The 23,099-nt window shown below is 34.0% G+C and overlaps 1 protein-coding gene across 1 annotated transcript in view; it reads left to right on the forward strand.

Moving 5' to 3' along the window:
- Positions 1 to 23,099, forward strand: part of SMARCC1 (SWI/SNF related, matrix associated, actin dependent regulator of chromatin subfamily c member 1) — a 206,842-nt gene that overhangs the window by 53,149 nt on the left and 130,594 nt on the right. Inside the window, exons 4-8 of the mRNA XM_036737909.1 lie at positions 4,851 to 4,932; positions 6,024 to 6,116; positions 7,012 to 7,081; positions 12,903 to 12,972; positions 19,030 to 19,105. Of these exons, the coding sequence (XP_036593804.1) occupies positions 4,851 to 4,932; positions 6,024 to 6,116; positions 7,012 to 7,081; positions 12,903 to 12,972; positions 19,030 to 19,105 (391 nt within the window). The remainder of the gene's footprint in view (positions 1 to 4,850; positions 4,933 to 6,023; positions 6,117 to 7,011; positions 7,082 to 12,902; positions 12,973 to 19,029; positions 19,106 to 23,099) is intronic.

Here is a 23,099-nt window from a genome sequence, read left to right on the forward strand (position 1 = left end):
TGGTCCAGTTCAGGCCTCTGGCTGGTGATCTTTGTTTGGTTTGTATGCTTTTAATGTGCTTTTGGTAGTTTCCTCTGCTTAGCTTTTCCTTCAAACACTAACTCTAGCCCACTGGCTCAGATTTTGAGTTAATTTCTTAACCAGTTCCTCATGTTCTTTTGTGTCTACCTTCAGATCTACTTTTTTGAGTAAACTTTTGGACTTTATCTTGAGCATTCATTATTATTGACAGTTGACTAAGAGTGCACCCTTTAGCATAAAGACCAGTAATTCACTCTGCCATACTTCTCAAATCAACAAACATTTATTAAGGGCTGTGTACACGCACTGTCAGTTGCCAATTCTTGTAGAATCCACTTTCCCAGCATTTCTAGCGTTGTCCCTACTCTCGCCTAACTCATTCAAGTGCTTATCACATGCCAGGGAATTAAGAATGATTTTTACGTTTTTCAAAGCAATTTTTTTTGTGTATTTATTAGAAAATTTAAAAAAGAAACTATTCTTAGCTTACAGGAGGCTTTAGGTCATGACTTGGCCTTTGGACCATAGTTTGTTGATCCTCATCTTAGAAAATTGCTCCCCCCCCCCCCAGTGGGGAGTTCCATTAAAATATTATTATTGTAGCACATGCAAGAAATAACGAGGGCTTGAACTGGCGACTAGGTGAGTAGAGAGAAGGGGGTCTATGGTAGAGGTGTTTTAAAGGTAGAAACAACAAGATGGGACAACAGATTGGATGTGTGTGATAAGTGAGAGTGAGGAGACAAGAAGGAAACTCCAAGATTGGGGGCCTAGGAGGATGGTATTACTCTTGACAATAATAGGGAATTTGAAGAGAGGCAGATTTGTGAGACATTCTCTGTTGTGGACCTGATGATGATGTTTGAGATACCTGTGGGACATACAGTTTGAGATATGCAAAAGCTGGTTGTTGTGTGGCTATATGCTCAGGAGATACTTAGGGCTGGATATAGAGATCTGGGAATCCTCTACATTGATACCACAGTTGAAGCTATGGGAGCTGATGACATCACTAAGTGAGAATGTAGAGGGAAAAGAGCTTCAGGGCTGAGTCTTGGAGAATACACTGGAAAGAGCATTTTCTGGAGGAAGACAGCAATAATGAACAATAAGGAGTGGAGAGATTAGTATCATGAACATGTGGAGAGAAGAAAGATTCCAAGAGGCGACAGATTAGGAGCTAGTAGATAAGTAAGAAATAGTATATTAGAGAGAGGCCGTAGTAGAGGGGGTAATCTGTTGGGGAAGATAGAAAGGAATGGGATCGAAGATACATTTTCAGGGACTTTCCTTGAGGTGAATGACTACCTCTTCATCTAGTAGGAAGAGAGAGAGTGGAAAGATGGCTGGGTTAAAGAAGAGTACTGTATATAAGAAAATATCCGTAGCTCCTCTTTAAATAGTAGCAAAAAACTGGAAATGAAGTATATGCCCATTGTTTGAAGAATACTTAAGTATTATTGCCCTGTATGAAAGGATAAAGATGAGAAATTCAGTGAACCCGAGACTTTTTTCACAAACTAAAGTGAAGAAAATAAAACAGGAGATCTATATAAATATATTAATGGTACTAAAAACACTGTAAAAGACAGCAGAATTTTGATGAAATATAGTGAAACATGTTTCAGGGGACTAATGATGGTATACGTCTGCCATTCTTGTTGATATGGAAGACAGAGTCACCCTATCTCGTAGCCTACGTGTCATCTTTAACTCCTCTTCTTTCGTACCCCCTAGTAATTATATCTTCATAATGTCTGCTGTACTTCCCCTTCTCTAACACTGCCACCACCCTGATGCAAGAATTTTTTCCATTATCTGGTTCTATAAAGCATATGGATCCATAATAGTCTATTTGGCATAGCACTAAATATGTAAAAATCAGTTTAATAGTATTCTCATTTTTAGGCCCAATCAAACTAACTTAATACTGAATAACACTGTAATAATTCCTTTTGTTCCTGCGAAGTATTTTGTAGTTAATTATGTAAATCCTGTATGTCTCAGTAGGTTAATTATCTCAGCTATTTTACGTATTTCATTTTTTTGAATGGATATTCTGTCACTTATTCCTGTTTTTGCTTATTACCAAAAAATCTGATGATTTTTGCGGATACTGTTAATATGTTGTTTCCAGGGCAGAAAATTTACAAAGGCTTGACAAAGGGAGATAGACATCCCTGGGCCAGTTCAGTATCTTGTTCTTTCTACCAGACATTGTAGAAGATCTTAGCTTTTAGGTTAGTACTGATACTAACCAATTGATTCATAAAAGTGTTTCTCACTATAGCAGTTTTCCTTTCTTTGTTTTTTTATGTTTAAATTTGCATGGAATTTATCCCCATTTTTGTCACTTATTATGGTTATAGTAACTGCTTATTATTTTTTTCTTTTTTCTTAAAATTTATTTTTAGTTTTCAACATTCATTTCCTCAAGATTTTGAGTTCCAAATTTTCTCCCCATTTCTCCCTTCCCTCCCTACAAGACGGCATGTAATATATAAAGAAGAATTAGAACCCATGGGTAAAACCACGAGAAAGAAGAAACAAACAAAAAAAAAGAGAGCAAGTAATATGCTTTGATCTGCATTCAGACTCCATAGTTCTTTTTTAGATGTGGACAGCATTTTACAGCATGTGTTGTCCTAGATCCTTGCATTGCTAAGAAGAGATAAGTCTATCAAAGTTAGTCATCGCACAGTATGGCTGTTACAACTGCTTATTTTTTTTTTCCCTAGAAATCCATCTCATTTTCTCTAATGAGAAAACTTTTTTCTTTCTTTCTATGATCATGGAACTTGGAATTACCTTTTATTTACCCATTTATATACCAAAATCTCTTGTAAATCCCTATGCTTTTTCACTTCTTTTATTTTACCTGTATCTCCTTTCATTTTTACCTAAACTTCATAGTGTGACTTTTAAAGTCAGTTTCAATCTAAGCCCACTCTTGCCTTTTTACCCTCATTTCCCAGTTAACAGTCACTTTCAGAGAGACTAAACCACAAGATTTGGATTGAAGTCTATGGCCTGGAGACTTTACGCTGGGAGGAGGATGGAAGGTGTGACTCACCCAAAAGGGGAAGATTGTGTTGATTATTTAGGGACTACTTGGAGTATTTATTTTTGTTTTTTTTTCCTTTTTCTTTGTGGAAGATAGAAGACTGGTCCTTTACATGTCTGATATGCATGGGCTTAGGCTCTTTTCACCTAGCTTGCTTTGTCTAGACATCCACAATTGGAGATAGACCTTGGTATCCTAACTCCTGCTGTGATGACCGTCCTAGGGCAGAAGCATATAGAGTTGAACCTACTTGGCTCATTTGGCTTGAATGGAGAGTTCACAAATTTCAGGTTTCTGGCAAGAGGCAGTAGTAGCAAGGGCACACGTGCTGTCAGCTACCATAGTAGGCATGAAGAGGGGAAATCTGACCACATGGTAAGATTTGAGGACTCACCTGTTTATTGAACTAGAAGTGGGATCTTCTGGCACTATAATCCTGGAATTCAGCCTTTTTAGTCCTTTGTAGGACAAGCTGTGGAAGTTGCCCTAAAGCAGCCTCTTCAGGAGAATAGAATGGCACAGAAATTCTATTTTGCATTTACTTATCCCTGTATATATTATCTTCTTTCAGTAAAATGCAAGGTCATATATGGCAAGGTTTTAATTGGTTTTTGTTCTGTATCTTCAGTGCCTTACACTTTGTAGGTTCTTACCAAATGCTTGATGACTTATGTTCCCATTAACTTCCCAACATAAGTCCTGTAGTTTAGAAAATCTTTAAAATTCTATGTTTCCTAAACACACACATGCACTGAGCTCTTCCTTCTGGAGGCCTTAGCTCATTGTATCTTTCCTACCTGGATTGCTTATCCCTTCATTTTGTCCTAGGAAAACTTACTACTTCAGTTCTTAAGTTAAATAGTCTTCTACAGAATACCTTCCCTGATCATGCCACTTGGGAGTGATTATTTTGTTGTCCTATATTTTGAATCAGTGAAATGGCACTTAATGGCTTATGTGATAGGTATTTGTACACATGATTTTATCATCTCTTTTTTGTGGGAAGGGACCATACTTCTCTCTAACTTTGTAACCGGAACACTGTTGCATGTAAATAGCCATTTTTACTAATATTTTTGAAGTGAATTGGAAAACCTTGGGCCCTGGTCATTTTCTTTTGAGTAGTGTTTTTGTTGCCAATGTTTCTTTGTTACATTAAAATACCACTGTTAATTTTTTTTGGCTTTCATTTCAGTCATAACTTATTTCTTCAGAACTGATCCTACTTGCTATCTCCTCGGATTGATTGGCTGTCTGATAAACACTATTTTCTTTTAAAGCGATCTTCCCTTTATAGATGTCAGTCTTTTAAAGATGGTGTGCTCTAGATTTTAGGGCTTTTGCATTTTCCTCTTTGATACTGACTTTAAAGCCTACCCCCACAAATGAAATGCAATTCATGTGCAAGAAAATAAAACTCCTGCTGTGCTTTTCCTGCCTCAAATAATTTTAAATTCCCATCAATAAAGTTTTAGTTTTTATTGTTATATTTTTTAGTTTTATTATTCAACATTAGTATACTCTCTTCCTTGAAATATGAAAATGTGGTAAAATGTACATGTAAAAATATGCACATAATGTTGAAATATACCTGTATTGGTAAAATTTTCATTGGCGAGCAAATGATTTATGACTTTCTTGGATATGTTTTTTAAAATGTCACTTCCTTATTAGATCAGTGAAGCTTTCTTGACAAAATTGAACAAAAAAGCCTATTGCTGTTTGAAATAATAAACTTGTTTCTAATTATTGTTTTCACTTTTAGGAGAAGGTTTGACCTACAGAATCCTTCCCGAATGGATCGTAATGTGGAGATGTTTATGAACATTGAAAAAACCCTAGTTCAGGCAAGATATTCATCAACTCTTCAAGTTAGATTAAAACCTAAAAAGTTTCCTAAGCATACTTTTGTTAGAATTCCAAGATTTCGGCTATCTTGGAAGAAACTAGAAGTATTTTTTGAAATCTACCTCATTGGTGTTTTTGTAAAATGTTTCGTATTATAAAAGTTTAAGCAGTGAGTACAATTGTTAAATTATGGTGGGATAATTATAAAATTTATATTCAGTAGCTGCACATGACTTTTCCGTACTTGAGTTTTATGTATACTTATACACCGTGCCCTTGATTACATAATATTTTGCTTTAACATTGTTCTCCTTAATGAGCTAGTTGTTACAGTCTACTATGCTAGTTGTTTGACAAATAAATGATAACTTTATTTAATGAAATGTCAAATTTTAGTCAGCACATTGTAGATGAAGATGTATTCTTAGTAGGAGAAGCAGTCTAGCATAGATTGTAGAGAACCTGCCAGGGATTTCTTAAGACCTGGGTTCTAATCTACACAAACTGGTTTTGTGACCACAGGAAGTCACTTTATCTCTCTCAGTGCTCCAGGTAATTCTCTAAAAGTATATGTTGTGGAACAGTATCCCGTCTGCCATGGTGGCAGTTGTTCCCAAAACCAAAGGAATTTAGAGGTCACAACTGGGTTTCATTGTAATGTACTGCCTTGTCTTAGTGTATTTATGTTTGGTAAAGAGGAGTTAGGCTGTTTTTTTTGTCTGTTTGTTTTTGGTATGAGGAAGACCTAATGTAATTTTTAAACTTCTGGTTTTCTCCTGCAGTTAGAAGTGGAATAAGAGACTTGGAGCAACACTTCCATGTGTTCCCTTTTCCACTAAACCTGTGACTACATAATGAGATTGGGTAGCCTTTGTTTTCAAATAAATTTTTTTAAAATCTGAATACAGTACTCTATACTCGTGAACATTGGAGTAAGCTTAAGATTCTGGAGAGAAGTATTAGTAAACTACTGTTTTATCTAAGTGTCCTATGTATATTCTTTGGATTAATTTTGGAATTGAGGGGCATTGCATAGCTAAATTGGTTTTTCCTGTTAAACAAAAAAATTTCAATTTTTTTTCTTCTTTAGAACAACTGTCTGAGCAGACCTAACATCTACCTCATTCCAGACATTGAACTGAAGTTGGCTAACAAACTAAAGGACATTGTCAAACGACATCAGGTAGAAGATTATTCAGAACTTTCGCATAGTATATCTAATAAGACAGTTTCACAAGTCATTTGCATGACCTTGTTTGTTTAGATGTTAAAATGTTAACTGGTGCTCAGGATCTCTTGTACCAACAGAGTTTTCTCCATTCATGTCATATTCTTAGTATTTAATCTTCACTAAGGTTATCAGTGCTGGTACCTTTCACTTACTTTGGGTTACTTTCTCCTGAAGCTAAGAAAATCATTATGTTCTGTTAGTGTCATGAATAGGATAGTTGTAGAGTAGCAGATGTTATCAGAAGCAGACTTGTGAAGTAGGAAAGCCCTCCTACCTCCAGTTCTCTTTGATGCTTAAATTTGCATTTGCTCTACCAGTATTCGTATTCCCACCACTGCTTTCCCTCTCTACTTTTTTTCCATAATATCAGACCCTCTGATAACAGGTAAATTGTTTTCTCCATTATGCCAGGAAATGTATATTATAATATTGTTTTTACTGTAACATTTGTGAATGCTAGACATCTTTCCTGCTCTGACTTGGGAAAACTCATTCCTTTTTCTCCCTGAATTCAGTGACTTCCCTTTGTGCCTATTGGTTTTTTTACTTAAGATTTCCCTTAGTTTCTGTTTAAAATGTTAAATGCCCAAATTGTCCATTATTTTCTATTTTGGCTCACCTATTTGGTAAACACCATCCAGCAATATTTCTAAAACATAAAGTTCATTTTCCCTTTTCTGAATAAAGAAAGTATCATTACCACTTATTTGGTATCTTTAATTAATTGCTTACTTTTCCTCTCTTTCTTACTATTACTGTTGTTATTTAGCGTCTAGTGAAAGTAAATTATTTTCCAAGTGTCTCATACTTGATCCAAGTATCATTCTTTTGTATGTTTGTCTTCCAGGGAACATTCACTGATGAAAAATCAAAAGCCTCTCATCACATTTATCCTAATCCTACCTCACTGGAGGATGGTAAGTCAGTGTTTGTGTGTTATTATGGTAATTCATACACTAAAGATTTCAAAACCAGATACCATGCTAAATATAATCCTTTTTTTAAAAAATTAAAAAGAATTCAAGATTCTTTGTTCTTTGGAAAGCCTTGCCTCAGCTGGTTGGTACAGGATATCCTGAAGACAGAAACTAAGAATAAAGTGATGCTCATACCTCAAAAAATTGAGGACCTGCTACAAATCCTTCAGGGAGGCAGGTGTTGCTCAGTGAATCTAAAGTTTTCTAACCTGTTGTTTGCCCCAGTGACTCCATTTTGTCATTTTCAAATGATCATTTCTCTAGTTTACCAAATAGCTTGCACTGGATTCTGGACAATGAAGGACAGGATTCACAGAATTTCAGAGGTGGAAGGCCATCTTAGTAGCCATCTAGTCCATCTCTTAACTGAAAAAAACAAAACAAAACCCACCTATTATAAAAGAGCTGACAGTGGTCCTCCAGTTTTTATTTGAAGGCTCATCAGTGCTTCCTTTTCCACTTTGGTACAACTCTAATAATTTTCAGTGTATTGGGCCTCAATTTGCCTAAGTTTAATGTAATTGGATGATGTTTAACAAAATAATTAAAAATGCAGTACAAGGTAGATAATGTTAATTTGTGGTTTTCTAATTCAGTGTGTGGATCCTTTTCTATTTGTATTTGATACCCCTTATCATATGACTGTAATGGCAAGCAGGGTGGGACTTTTCCCTGTTTTTTCTTTTGGAGTGCTCCTCAGCACTAAGGCAATCAAGTGCCTTTGATTAAGTCTTGACTTTGTTTGAATCGAGAGTCTTTGACGACCTGTTTAAGTGAAGAAAAAGCCTAAGTCACATGAGTTTGAGTCACATGGTTGTGATGCCCTCTGTGGGCTGACCCTGAAGAAGTGTGTGTGTGTGTGTGTGTGTGTGTGTGTGTGTGTATGTGTATATGTATATACACACTCTGAGGGTAGCATTTTGCTTTGGGGGGCTCACTCCTTGGAATAGTGTTCCTGTGACTTGTTTAGATGAGACTCTGGGTAGCCGTTAAGGAGGCGCCCCTGCCCTCCCAGCTTTGAAAAATCGAGATGTTGGTGCTTCTGTCTCTCTCTCTCTCTGGTAACTATGTATGTATTGGCTATGGACAGACGGCTAGGAGCCCTGTCTGTTTATTTGTGTTATTTGCTCTGTTTATATAATTTCTGCTTGTAATTTCTGTTTGTGTTCTCTGAGAAGTTCAGGGTGCTGACTTTTCGCCCTGAACGAAGTGAATGATATATGTATGTTTAATGAAAGTGAGATTGTGAACCCCTTAAAATTTCTTTCCTTAAAAAGTAAATCAGAGCTGCTGTGCTTAGCAGCTCCCTCCTGTGTGCTGGTGTAATTGGTCTTAACTTCCACAGCAGCTACTAGTAACATTGTTGTAATGACATAGACTTTTGTTCAGATGAATTTATTATTATTTCATAAGTCTTTCTTTGCCAAAAGAAATAAATTTTTAGATTATAAAAATTTAAATATAAGCTTAAGCAAATGAGCAATTTAATTTGAAATGTAAGCTTATGCAGGTAAGCAATTTGAGTTTGAAATTGCCACATTGCAGGATTTTAAAACATAAAAACAAGCCATATAATAAGGTGTTTTTGAAGAACTGATATCTTTCAAGAATTTAAGACTACTAGAGTTTTTAAATTTTTTTTTCAGTCATTGAATGGCATGTTTTTTAGTTGTTGGGGAGTTGGCTGTGTTGGTATCAAGTTTTTTTCTTTTTTTTGTTGTTGGTATCAAGTTTTAAAATGTTTAGGCACTGGGTAATCTTTATTAAATAGATAAAAATTTGTTGGTTCATCTGAACCTCATTGAAGATGGAAAATACCTTTTCTCTTGTGTATATCTTAACTATTAATTGATTCTCATTCTAGCTATTTATGTAACTGTTATACAATAGTTTTGATATAAATCTAACCTGGCAATTTTTTTTTTTGTGATCCTCCTGCCTTTTTCTCTCTGCTTTACACATTTAGGAGCAAAGCTCTGTTCGTGGTGTTAGAAAATCAAACATGAAATAACACAATTTCTGTCCTCAAGGAATTAGTCTTCTGAGGCATAGACATGGACATGGATACCATATTCGGACTTGTACTTTAGTTAAATACCTAGGAGAGGTCCAATGGAATGGTATGATGGAATTGGGGATGGCAGGACGACAACTGACTTGTATCACAGAAAGCCTGTTGAAAGAAGTGGTGGCTGTAGGCAGAGATTTATAGGGAACCTTATTTTAGGCATGCGGACATTATGGGACTAATACACATTGGCTTAGAATATCGAGTGCATTAAACAGGGGGGAAATAGGATGGAGAAAAAGATACAGATAGTAATCATAACTGAATGTGAATGGGATGAATTCTCCCATAAAACAGAAGTGGATAGCAGAATGGATTAAAAACTATAATCCTGCAATATGCTGTTTACAAGTAACACATTTGAAAAAGGGGGATACACACAGGGTAAAGGTAAAAGGCTAGAGTAGAATATATTGTGCTTCAGCTAAAGTAAAAAAAAGCAGGGGGAGCAATCCTAATTGTGCTAAAAGGCACAATAAACAATGAAGCAATATAATTATTTAACATATGCACCAAGTGGTATAGCTTGCAATTTCTTAGAGGAGAGGTTGAGGCAGTTATAGGAAGAAATAGACAGGAAAACTATAATAATGGGAGACCTCAACCTCCCCCTCTCTCAACTTGATAAATCTTACCTCAAAATAAACAAGAAAGAAATTAAGGAGGTGAATAGAATTTTAGAAAAGGCAGATACGATAGACCTGGAGAAAACTGAATTGGGATAAAAAGGAATATACTTTTTTCTCAGCGGTAAATGGCACATACTCAAAAAAATGGAGTGCAGAAAGACAGAAATAGTCAAAGCATCGTTTTCAGATCATGATGCAATAAAAATTATGTAACAAAGAACCATGGAAAAATAAACTAAAAATTAATTGGAAACTAAATAATCTAATTCTAAAGAATGAATGGGCCAAAGAACAAATCATAGAAACAATAACTTCATTCAAGAGAATGACAATAATGAGACAGTTTGTCTATCAGGAGAATAATATGTTATGCCCAGGTAGGATTTATTCCAGGAATGCAAGGCTGGTTTGATATTAGGAAAACTATCAGCATAATTGATCATATCGATAACAAAACTAGCAGAAACCATATGATTATCTCAATAGATGCAGAAAAAGCTTTTGACAAAATACAACACCCATTCCTGTTAAAAACACTAGAAAGTAGGAATAAATAAAGTCTTCCTTAAAATTATAAATAGCATCTACCTAAGACCATCAGGAAGCATTACATGTAGGATCTGGGGTGAAGCAAGGATGTCCATTATCATCCCTATTATTCATTTTTGTGCTAGATATGTTAGTTTTAGCGTTAAGGGAAGAAAAAGAAATTGAAGGAATTAGAATAGGCAAAGAAGAAACTAAATTATCACTTTTTGCAGATGATACGATTTACTTAGAGAATCCTAGAGATTCAAGTAGAAAACTACTTGAAATAATAAACAACTTTAGCAAAGTTGCAGGATATAAAATAAACCCACATAAATCTTTGGCATTCCTATTCATTACTAACAAAGCCCAACAGCAAGAGATAGAGAAATTCCATTTAAAGTTACTGTAGACACTATGAAATATTTGGGAGTCTACCTACCAAGGCAAACCCAGGGCCTATATGAACACTATTATGAGACTCTTCTCACACAAATAAAGTCAGATCTAAATAAATAGAATAACATCAGTTGCTCATGGTTGGGCTGAGCTAATATAATAAAAATGACAGTTTTACCTAAATTAATTTACTTATTCAGTGCCATGCCAATAAAACTACCAAAAAATTATTTTACTGAGCTGGATAAAATAATAACAAAATTCCTCTGGAAGAACAAGAGGTCTAGAATATATCAGTTGGAGAATGGACTGGAGAATTAGGTTGGAGCCTTTTCTGAATGTCAAGTAAGGAGTTCATATTTATCTTGCATAAAGGAAACTCCTCATATAAAAATCCCCATTTTGAGGATTAGTGAATTTGTTGTTATTGGTCTCATTCTGAAATGCTTCTACTTGAAAAGGGAGACAGTTGAATATTTGAAAAGGCCTTGGACTGAAAGTTAGCTGCCCTGGGTTCTAGTTTTCCATTTTGCCATCATCTAGCCTGGTTACCTTTTTCAGTTTTAGTTATGCTTTTTGTCTTTTTGGTTTTACATCATTTCTGTTTCCAGCTACATCCCCACACCCAAGAGCTTGCCCTATGTAAAAGATTTAAAAAAACCCGAACTTTATCAAAACCAATCAGAACATCTCAGGTGTATAAAACATTTTGCATCTGCATTTATCCATCTGACAAATGAAAGGAGTAACCTTGTGATTTTCTTCATGTGCTTTTAAAATGTGACATATTTTATACACTTGTACAGGATTATAAATACAAAAAGTGATGTCTGATGAAGAGTTCTGTAACTGTTCACTCTACTATTCTTAGTGTTGGCCACATACCTTTTAACAAATATTTATTCAATTTGAAGAATTACCAATTTGGTTAACAAGTTTAAGGAAACATTACTGTTGGTATAAAATCATTTAGGAACATGATTTCCAGAATGAGGAACATTTGTTGAAAACTGTGTCCAAAATCATATTATGAGGGAAATGGCGAAAAACAGTAATACTTATCAAAAATAAGTGGGAATAGTGAAATAATACCTGTTGTTATTTCAGTTTAAATTGTTAAGGAATACTGTTTTTTGATTTCAGAAGAAAGGGGAATGATAAATATGAAGTAGAATGGAATATTTAGGTAAAATAAATTCTATTCTTTTTTGTATTTGAGTCACCTAAGAGTAGTTATAGTAGTTTTGTATAACAGCACGCAGCGAGAATGTCAATTAAAGTTTCTTGTTGCTAGGCTGTGAAAGACTGGGTAACGTCATAGTTGGGTATGGAAAGATTCGCTTTCCTTTTAATAATCTTGGTAATTTTATGGGCATTTTGGTCAGATCCTTGCATAGGCAAACCTCTCCTTTTTTATTGTGCTGACAAAATTTCTCTTTTCCCCTCTCTTTCAGGAGGTTTTTTGTTAGCAGTTTGCCACTAGATGGAGATTATGGTTGGTAATATGTGTTACATACTGCATACTCTTCTTTGTTGATCTAGCTTTTATTGCTAGATTATAAGATTCATTTGAGTGACTGTCTTTTAAGCTGATTATGGAACAGTCTTGTATTTAAAATTTTGGGGGAAAAATTTTCTGCCTACTGACACATTTCTTAATTCTGTATTCACGAAAACTATTGAGCAAGAATACTGATATGAACTAAATGAAGAAAAGAAAAAAATACCCAGACTGGCCAATCTGAAAAAATACATTTCAAAAATTATCCACCTAAATTTGTAATTATAATCCTTAAAATAATGTAATGGATATCACTTGCCTCTAATACATATCAGATTTAGCTGTAATCTGACAAAGCCTTATTCTAGCTTTATGGGAAATCAATAAAGTTTGATGAGTATGCAGTATTTCAACACATAATAGGATTCATCATCTTCATGTAGTGGCAAACACTTGCCAACAAAAAACCTCTTGAAAGAAAAAAAAGTAATTTTGTCAGGACAAAAACAAGGTAGAAGTCTCCCTATAATTAGAGATAAAATCATAACTCTGTGTTAAAGCATAATGAAGGCTATTAACAGTTATTTTCCAGGTTTATTTAAAATTTTAATTTTTCTTTTTCTGTCTTTATTTCAGAAGACTGGTTGAGACCTGTGATGAAAAAAGACAAGCAGGTGCTGGTGCACTGGGGATTTTACCCAGACAGGTAATGTAAATTAAGAAGCCCTGTCCTTCTTTAAAAAATGGTGATTCTGACTTTACATCTGTCATGCCTAATTAATAGGTGATACTCCTACTCCCTGTCTCAAATCCCCTGCTGACGGAGAAAAGCAAAACTAATCAATGTAGGGACCACATATGACAGTATATATGGTATTCCATACCTATAATTCCCCTTTCCCTCCCCTGTACCTTTCTACTGAAAGGAGGGAAAGGGCTTCTTCATTTCTTCTCTTTAGCCAAGATTGGTTATTAGTTATTCAGTATTCCGTTTAATTTTAGTGTTCTCATTGACCTTATCATAGCATCTCTTTCTACTGTTTCTCTTTACCTCTGCATCAGTTTATTCCTAGTTTTTCCATGATTCTCTGAATTCCTCATAATTTCTTTCTTATGGTTTAGTAAGGTTGCATGATTTTCACATACCACACCTTGTTTAGCCTTCTCTAATCAGTGTGCATCCATTTTCCAGTTTCTTGATACCACATAATATACAGTTAGCAGATTCAAAATAGGATTATTTTAAACTTATGGAACGTTTCTTTCCTAGGTTTCCTTTAGCCATATGTTAAGTAATAGGATCTCTTAGAATGTGAAAATTGCATGCACTCTGCTCTAGTAGTTCCCCTAGTTTGTTGTGAAGAGGGAAATGTATTTCATTATTGATTCCATGACCATTTGTGGTATTTCCATTGTCAGGGTGTATTTTCTCTTTAGGGATTTTTGTCATTGACATCTGTTGTAGTTATTGTTTATATTGTTATTTTAGTTCTTCACAAGTTCCAGTGCCTTGCATGTGGCAAGAATTTAATAAGTGATTGTTGATTGTTTATTTGACTCTGTGGGTTCCCAAAAATCTTAGAATATTTCTCATTTGTCATTTTTTGTAACACATTAATGGTCCATTATGTTTTATAGCACATTTAATTTGACGATTCCCTAATTGGTGCCCACTTTCCAGTTCTTTGATACAACAAAAAATCTCTCTCTGAATATTGTTATATATTGTGCCTTTGTTTCTGTCTTTGACTTCTTTGAAGTATATGACTTGTAGTTGGATATCTGGGTCAGAGGGTAAAAAGACATTAGTCATTTGCATAATTGTAGTTTCTTAAAAATATTTTTTTGTTTTCATATCTTCTTTATTGACCATTTTATCTCCCCCTTTCCAGTCCTAAAGAAATGTCACTTATATAAGAAAGAAATAGAAGAAAAAATATACAAAACTAATCCAAGCTATCAGGTGTTAGATGCAGTGTTGTTTCTTTCCATCTCCTCCTGGTGGTCAAGCTAGTTTATAATTTCATAGAATGCAGTTTTGATTTTATTATTCTGTAGACTTCAGTGTTTGTAGTCATTACATATATTTTGATGATTCTAGTTACTTCATTTGTATCACTTCATATGTCTTTTTTTGTTCGTGCTTGCCTGTATTTGTCAGTGCTCATTATTTTAGTATATTAATCACTTTCGTATAGCCATTCCTCAAGTGACTTTTCTCTCTTCCTCTACTACTATAAAAATTACTGCTCTAATTATTTTGGTTAAAACTTAAATTGTAGAAATTGGCTTGCTTTCATTTTGTGTAGGTGATATTATTAGACGACAGTATAGAAATAGTCTTGGATTATGAAATAAGATTTCTGTGTTCATGCCTGGTTTTACCACTAGCTCTGTGACCTTGGGCAAGTTACTTAATTTGTCTATGTCTCAATGTCCTTATCTATAAAATAACAGTTGGACTAGAAGATCTTTAAGATTTCCAGCTCTATGGTTTTATGTGATTTGAGTCTGTTTCTTGACAATAACTCTTGATTTATAGTTTTTATTTAGTTTAATTAACTCCTATATTATGATTCCTAGATATGAATGATATTTCAGTCATTTGTGCCCTGAAATAGGTACTCTTTCTTCTCATTATGTAGAATTATGCCACTCTTTTAGGCCTATCTTTCCCCTCCCCACACATATATTCCTTTTCTTCTCTTTAAAAAAATGAAAAAGGTATAATTTTCCTTTCTACATTACACTAACATTATTTTTTAAAGTTTAGACTGTTGAACGGTGAGAAGATTGTTTTTGATTTGCATTTCTTGCTATTATAAGGAATTAAGTTAAAATCTCTGTTTTAGAATCAAAAAAAGAAAAAGAACTTTGTGCATCTCTGACCTGTAGGATAATTGATGTCTGAAAATGGGTAGCATTTCTTATCCTCAGGCAGATATTATGAGATACTTAAAAGATACTCTAAGCTCTTCAGTTGATAGGATTTACATCTGAAATGTGACTTTCGTTTAGTTGCCATATTTCACTTTGAGAGTTGATACATCAACAGTTTGGTTGAACTGAAGTTTTCACACTAAATTATAATTTATGTGGTTATTAACTTGCTTGCTGGTACCAACTCAGCCAAGTGCTGACTTGCTACCAGGAGCACTTGTACTGATATTCTAATAAGATTCTTTAATTAAAAAAAAGTAAAAAGGCTTGGTTTAAGAAAAAATTATAACCTTTTAAGTTGTGTGAAAGAAAATTACAGTCTTTTTTGAAAAAGGTATTATATGTCTCCAGAGTTTTGATATATATTTGAATTGGCAACCTCTTCTAAAATTTCAGATGTTAGTATATTATCAGAAACCATGTAGAAAGAAACCTAAATATACAGAGTAAATGTAAGGTATATTTTTAGGTCGAGAGAGTACTAATATTTGAGGGGATTTAAGGAAGGCTTTTTGTTAAAACTGTTACTTGAATAGAGTGTAAAGGGATTCTATGAGGTCTAGGGGAAATGATTTTCCAGAACTGAGGACAGCTACTGCAGAAGTCAGGAGATAGAATAGAGTAAGAAGACCATTTTGGCTGGCCTGTGGATGGTGCGAAAGGAAGTAATGTATATATAAGGCTGTAACGTTGATTGAGATGTGTGGCAAAATATTTTAGAAACTCAAGAGAGGAACTTACACAGTATCCGATCCTGTTGACAATAGGGAAACATTGGAGTTTGTTGAGTAGGTGAGAGACCTGGTTAAACATGCCTTTTAGGAAAAGCACTTTGTTAGTTATGTGTGGAAGGGAGAGCCTTGTGGCAGAGAGCACTATTAGGAAGCTGTTGTAGTAGTTCTTAACTATTATTTACTGTGATGTGATATATATGATATATATATATATGTAAAGGTAGTATTTACTAGTACTTACAATAGTATTTACTATATTATTACTATTACTCGTAGTGTTACTATTATAGTAGTCCAGGTAAGAAATGATGACAGCCTAAATTAAGGTGATAGTTGTATGAATAGATAGATAGTTGTATGAATAGAGAAAATGGCATGAATTCAAGATATTTTGTAGAGATAGAAATTATACTTTGGCAATTGATTGGATATGTGAGGATTCAAGGATAATTTTGAAATTAAGAACGTAGCCACGGGTAGGGAATCTGTGGGTCTCTAGGTCCTCAAGTGCAGCCCTTTGACTGAATCCAAATTTCACAGAACAAATCCCCTTAATAAAAGGATTTGTTCTGTAAAACTTGAACTCAGTCTACCTTCTGCTGAATCCTTTCCCCGATTCTGATGAGTCAAGTTTCTTCTTAGCCACATTCCAAACCATCTCAATTTTCTTTTTAAAATTTGTTTATTTTTAATGTTCATCTAAAAAAAAATTGAGTTGTGAGTTTTGCCCTTGTTCTGCCCACCTCCATCTGGCCTCATTGAGAAGGTAAGCAATAATGATATCAGTTTTATATTTAAGTCATGCAAAATATATTTTCAAGTTAGCAATGTTGCAAAAAATAAAAAAAACAAGAAACAAAAGCGAAAACGGATTGCTTCAGTCTGTACTCAGTTTGTCAGACGTCTGTCTAGAGGTGGATTTTTTTTTCTTTCCATTTTTTTTCATGGATCATTTGGAATTATCTTTGGTCATTGTCTTAATTGGAGTAGCTAAATCATTCACAGTTGATCGTTATTACAACATTGCTGTTACTTTGTACAATGTTCTGGTTCTCCTCATATCACTTTGCATCACTTTGTACAAGTCTTTCCAGGTATCTCTGAACCATTCTGCTTGTCATTTACTAGCACAATAGTATTCCATCAGAATCTTAATTTACAATCAAAAACCACAACTTGTTCAGCCCTTCCTCAGTTGATGGGCACCCTTTAATTTTCCAGTTCTTTGCCCCCTCAAAAATGACTTCTTTTTCTCAGAGCCCACTTTTCTTCCATACCTTTTGAGATGCCAATTCATTTTTCAACAGACTGAGCCAAACTTTTCCATCATTCTTTCCATCTCTTTGCTTTACTTTTAGCCAGATTTTCTTAATAATACTACATCTTTCTCTGTTTGGAGGCCACTGTTATTCTCAGTGACACAGAGGTTCAGGAGATGTTAACATATGCATTATTCCTTCAGTACTTTCCCTATTATTTTTGTAATTCCATACCAACCTTCAGGTCACTCCTATATTTTTTAGTGACTTAAATATTTGTCTCATGATATTTCCCTCTGCCCCATTTTTGTCATTATCTTTGAGGGCTAAAGATTTCATATATTGGTGACCGTTTTACATATGGGCACACAGTTCCTCTGCCTCAGCTCCACTGACTTCCTTTTTCTACCTTATGGCATAGACAGCACTATCTCGTGGAACTGCACCACTTTCAATATCCTAAATTGTGAAACTCTTTAGTCAGACAATAACTTCCTATCCTTCTACTTCTACCATTTTCCACAACTAAATCTACTCCTTCCCTGTATTTTGACCCTTGGATCCTTTTGCTAATCCTTTCCTCCATTTCAAGTAAAGATTTCTGGAAAATATAGGACATCTCCCTAGTGTTGGCTATTTTGGACTTATAAGTGAATGGTGTCATACCAATCATTGCTACATAAGTTTATTTTGAGGGACTAGTAATGATTTTCTTCAAATCTCCTAGGCGTGTTCCTTATTATTTGTTGCAATATGGAATCCTAACTTTTTCTTCAGAAAATCTAGACAGTATCTTATTTGGCACATCACCTTATATGTACTGTGTAGCTCTTGTTGTGAAAGTTTATAGAATATTTTCACCTTTCCTTTCTCCTCTTACATATTTTTCCCCCTTGCTGACTTTTTGATATTGGCTTCATTTTTCTTATCAGAAAATATTTAATTTCTGACTTCCTTTTTTGATACCCTCTGTTCTTTCTAGTTTCTCATCTCTTAAGCATGGGGAGGCATTCGTAAATCCTTTTCATCTTCTCAAGCTTGGAAATCACCTTTCATGTAAAAAATTATGTAATAACTAATATGTTTAAGGTGCCCTAATAAAACTCTGTCCTTTGTGTTTACTTCTGAAAAATACAGACTTTGCCAATGAAAACTGCTCTTTGGTCATAGTTTTTAATTAAGCCTATGTCCTCAGACTTATTTGCCCAGGTGTGAAGACCCAGTAATCAATACTAATCTCTTCTTCTCCAGAGTAAAGTAAGAAAATACAGTCCATTTCCAATACTATTCTGTGAATTCTGTGAATATTCTTAGTTGATACTTGTTAACTGCTTCTTCCTTGGGAAGGAAACATTTGATCTTAAAGTTAAGGGTCTATAGAGCAACATTATATATGTGAATAGGTTAAAATCTCAAGTGATTTTTGCTCAGAAATGCTCTTGGAAGTTTTGGCAAGAAAGCCAAATTGTTTTTTCCCTTCTGCATTTAATTCTTTTTTGTGGGGGGGGTTGGCATGGGAAGGCAGGGCAGTTTGGGTTAAGTGACTTGCCCAAGGTCACACAGATAGTGTCAAATGTCTGAGGTCAAATTTGAACTCAGGTCCTCCTGACTGCAGGGCCAGTGCTCTACTCACTGCATCACCTAGATGCCCCTGCATTTAGTTCTTTAAAAAAGATTCTACTCATAGCGTTGAACACATATGATCTAATAAGATTATGTTGGCGCTACAATTTTTCTGGTGGTATGATTTTTCCATTTCCTTAAAGATATTGTTACTTTTTAAATTGATGGACCTATGGAATAATATTTTTCTCTTTAATTTTCCTTCAGCTACGATACTTGGGTCCATGCTAGTGATGTTGATGCTGAAATTGAAGATCCTCCTATTCCAGAAAAACCATGGAAAGTGAGTGGGTCTCATACTAATAAAATATTCTGAAGTGTTACTTAAATGTTCTTCCTAGCTTTTCCTTTGAGAGTTTTAAAAACAGTGGGCATTGTATGCTCTCTCTCTTCTGTCAAAATTACAACTTTCCTTTGTTATATTTTTGGTTTGATGCATTTCCAGAGAGGTTCTGAAAACTCAAGCATCAAGTGAACTTGAGCTGAAGAGAAAGAACTTACTGTCTGGGATTCACATGAGGGGAAGCCTTTTCAACGTACACCTAATTCATTTACTTGTTTCTTTCTAATCTTATAGATTTACTTTAGTCTTGTAATGGATTGCTTTTATAACCTATATTAAAGCATACCGATAACTTTTTATCTTATACAGTTCTCTTGTTCATGGCTGTGTGAATCTTCCACTCTGCCAGAAGCATTTTTGGTTTTTAAGGTATCATAGATGCTAGTGGAACAGTTGGTTTATCTTTCCTTTAGATCGCATTTATGATACAATCTGTATTTTTGGTCATGCAGGTTCTCGATGATGGTTTTTTATACAACATTAGTAGTATGGTGTAGCCTCCCTTACATCTGCATTCCATCTTTCCATTCCCCTTTTGATTATCTGCAATTTTGATTCTTCTGATTCTGTTTTTCAGTGCATTGCAACCATGTAGCATCAGTGGGAAAATAATGGTATTATAGAAGACTTGGATAGTAATACAAAAATTAGTAGGAAACTTTTTTATAACATTTTTATATCAGAGCTAAATCAGTCCCACTGAAAACAAGATGGAAAATGTAAAAGTAAGGGCACTATTGGAAAAATAAGATTTGACTGAATGCTGGTAACTTTTGAATGTCAAAATCAATGTATACAGATTTCTCAGTATCCTTTTTAAAGAATTTAGAAATTAATCATGTGCTAGAGGTTAAAAGATTCATAACTAAACATAAAAAGACAAATAATATATACATCTTTTACAGATTATAATGCAATATTAGTAATTTATAAAGGATATATTGGGAAAGGAGACTAATGTAATTTTAAATAATGAGTAGATCAAAGAATAAATGATGTTAACAATATTCAAGAAAACAATAAGGAAACCGAATACCAACTCTAATGGAATGCCTCTAAAGCAAACCTGAGAAAGATTTACAACTCTGAAAACTTACATTGCCAAAATAGAAAAAGATAAGATGATTGAACTGAGCATGCAGTGAGAAAACTAGAAAATTAAAAGAGTTTATGGCCCTAAAATGTGTACTGGAGAAGAAATCCTGAAAAATATAGGCAAACTTGAGACAGTTTAGAATAAAATCATCATATTAAAGAATGAAAAAATGATTTTTTAGAAAGATTTGAAAGAATTGACAAAAATATTAGGTAATTTGATCAAGAGAAAAAGGAAGGAAATTTAAATTTTCAAAATAAATGAACAAGGTGAATTAATAAGAAGCAAGAAAGACTCATCAGGACCTACTCTATGCAGTAACGTGCTAGCAAAGCTGCGCATTCAAAAGAAGTGGATGAGTAGCTCCAAAAATATAAAACATTCTAACCAATGTAACAGGAAAAGAAACAAAGCAAGTCAAGAATGATCTTCTAGAGCAAAAGATTCCTGAGGCCTGAAGAATTTGCAAGGAAATCCTATAAAATACTTAATGAGTAATAAATATCTATGTTAACAAAAAATATTCTCAAAAGTTGAGGTAAAAGGCACTCAACTGACCTGTTTTTTGTAAGAGATAGATTTCTGATATTTAAACCAGGGAGATCCAATCAGAGAAAAAGAATTAGGTACACATTTCACTTAGGAACATAGATACACAAATTTTGAAATCCCTGAAGGGTGAATATAGCAGAATATTCATAAAATAGCAAGTTGATAAGATTGGATTTGGGACAGAAATTTAGAGCTCATTCAGTGTTAGGAAAATAATTAGCAATTTACTTTTTACAGGTTTTTTTTTTTTTTAAGAAAGGTCCTTCTGAGCCTTTGATACTATCAGTGTAGGGATCTCCCAGTGAGGAAACTTACCTTTGATATAGATTGATGATAATTAACTTGGCCTTCATTAAAGCACTTAACCTGTGCCTGGCACTGTTTTGCAACTTGCTGTCTTAGAGAAGTGCCTTGGGCAGTGAGAGGTTAAGTTACTTGCCCAAGGTCACAATGCCATTGTGTGTCTTAGGTTTTGTACCTCAGTTTTCCTGATATCAAGGCTAGCTACCTATATACCATTCCAGATTGTCCCTGTTCAGTTTTGATACAAGAAAAATAACCCAAACTTCGTGATTATTTTACTATTTGCAGGAAAGAACTTTCACAAAAATGGAGCAGTCATGTTAGAATCAGTAAGAAGGAATGACATGGACTATCTTGCAATATTTGCAGTGGAAAAACTTTAAAAGCTTTCTTGGTTATCGAAAGCTTAAAACAAGAATATTCCTATAGTTAATATTTTTTAACATCATTCGATAATTCTTTTTATAGGTCTAAAAAAAAGAACACAAAGTTATAAACATTGTCAGCAGAGACAGTTGTCCGTAGTTTTCATAGTTTTCAGATATTTAAGGCTAACTTACAATATCCTAGTGAATCAACCAAAATACTGAGGCAGTAACTTCAGTAAAGTTGTAGTATGAAAAACACTCAGAAATCATCATTATTGCTAGACACTTTTAACCAATACCAGTAAAAATATGTAAAAATGAATAAAACATCTCAGAGTTGACCTAGCAAGACTTAATTTTATGTAAATAGAACTACAACAGACATTGAAGAAATAAAGATGTAAATAATTAGAGATGGAATGCTATATTCTTGGTTGGACTAAGCTAATATATTAAAAAGTATTATGTAAATAAATTTGCAATAGCATATTTTACCAATGAAATTACTAACAGGTATTTTATAGAAGTTTAGGAGACAATAACAATAGTTTGGAGAAAAGTCTAGAATTTGAAGAGAAACTGATAAAAGTGAAAATGTAAGGGGGCAGGCATAGCCTTGCCAGTACATTAAACTGCTTTTTCAGTTGAGCTATTCAAAAGGGTTACAAAACAAGTCAAAACTATTCAGAAATGATCATTGAAACAGAAATAGAGAAACAACAAACAGAAGTAATGAAGAACTCCAAAAATTAAGTAGATAATTGTTCATAACTAACAAACAAATATAGAAGGGCATAAACATTAAATATTTATCTTACAGAGTACATTAAGAAGACAATAAAGAAAAATGAGCAAAATATTTAGAAAATTCAAAAGAATAATATTGTAGAGCTGATCATAGCAACAATAGATACAGTTATATTATAGAAAATTATATTACATCTCAAAGTCTGTTTTGTACAGCTGAAGTAGTCCTCAGGCGAATGTTTATATTTGTATTGATATCTGCTGGATGGAGAATGCTAAAATAATTGCCCGTGAAATTAGGTAGAAGGTATACAGAATAATTAAACTATAAATATACAAATGATTATTGCTGCAGAAAATACTATGTAGGTACTAGCAAAGAGGAGGCAGGAATATTTTTACAAAATAATTTTCTAAGACCAGGTTTGGTATCAGGAATGGTAGGATGCCTAATTATTATAAAAACTATAAATAGGATAAAATATATACTTTATAGCAATTGATACAGAAAAATCCTCTGAAAGTAAAAAAAAATTTTAAAAACCCTAACAATCTTAAGAATAAAAGTTTTTTTCTTATTATCTCAAATATCAATTTATTGATATTTGTTACTTATTGATATTGATGTAGATATTTGTTGATATCAATCAAATATTATGTTAAATATCAAAACCCCAAAGATCTTCATTTTTAATGGGAATATGCTGGAATTGGCACACCACCCCCTGGAAAGCAAGAGTACCTGTTTTTCTACTATTCTTCATTATGTGTAAGAAACAGTTACATAGACAAAATTATCTAGGAATATAGGTGGCATAGTGGATATATTGCTGGCCATGGAATTCAAATCCTTACTCTGACATTAACC

The sequence above is a fragment of the Trichosurus vulpecula genome, chromosome 9 (genome assembly GCF_011100635.1).
Source record: "Trichosurus vulpecula isolate mTriVul1 chromosome 9, mTriVul1.pri, whole genome shotgun sequence".
NCBI lineage: Eukaryota > Metazoa > Chordata > Mammalia > Diprotodontia > Phalangeridae > Trichosurus > Trichosurus vulpecula.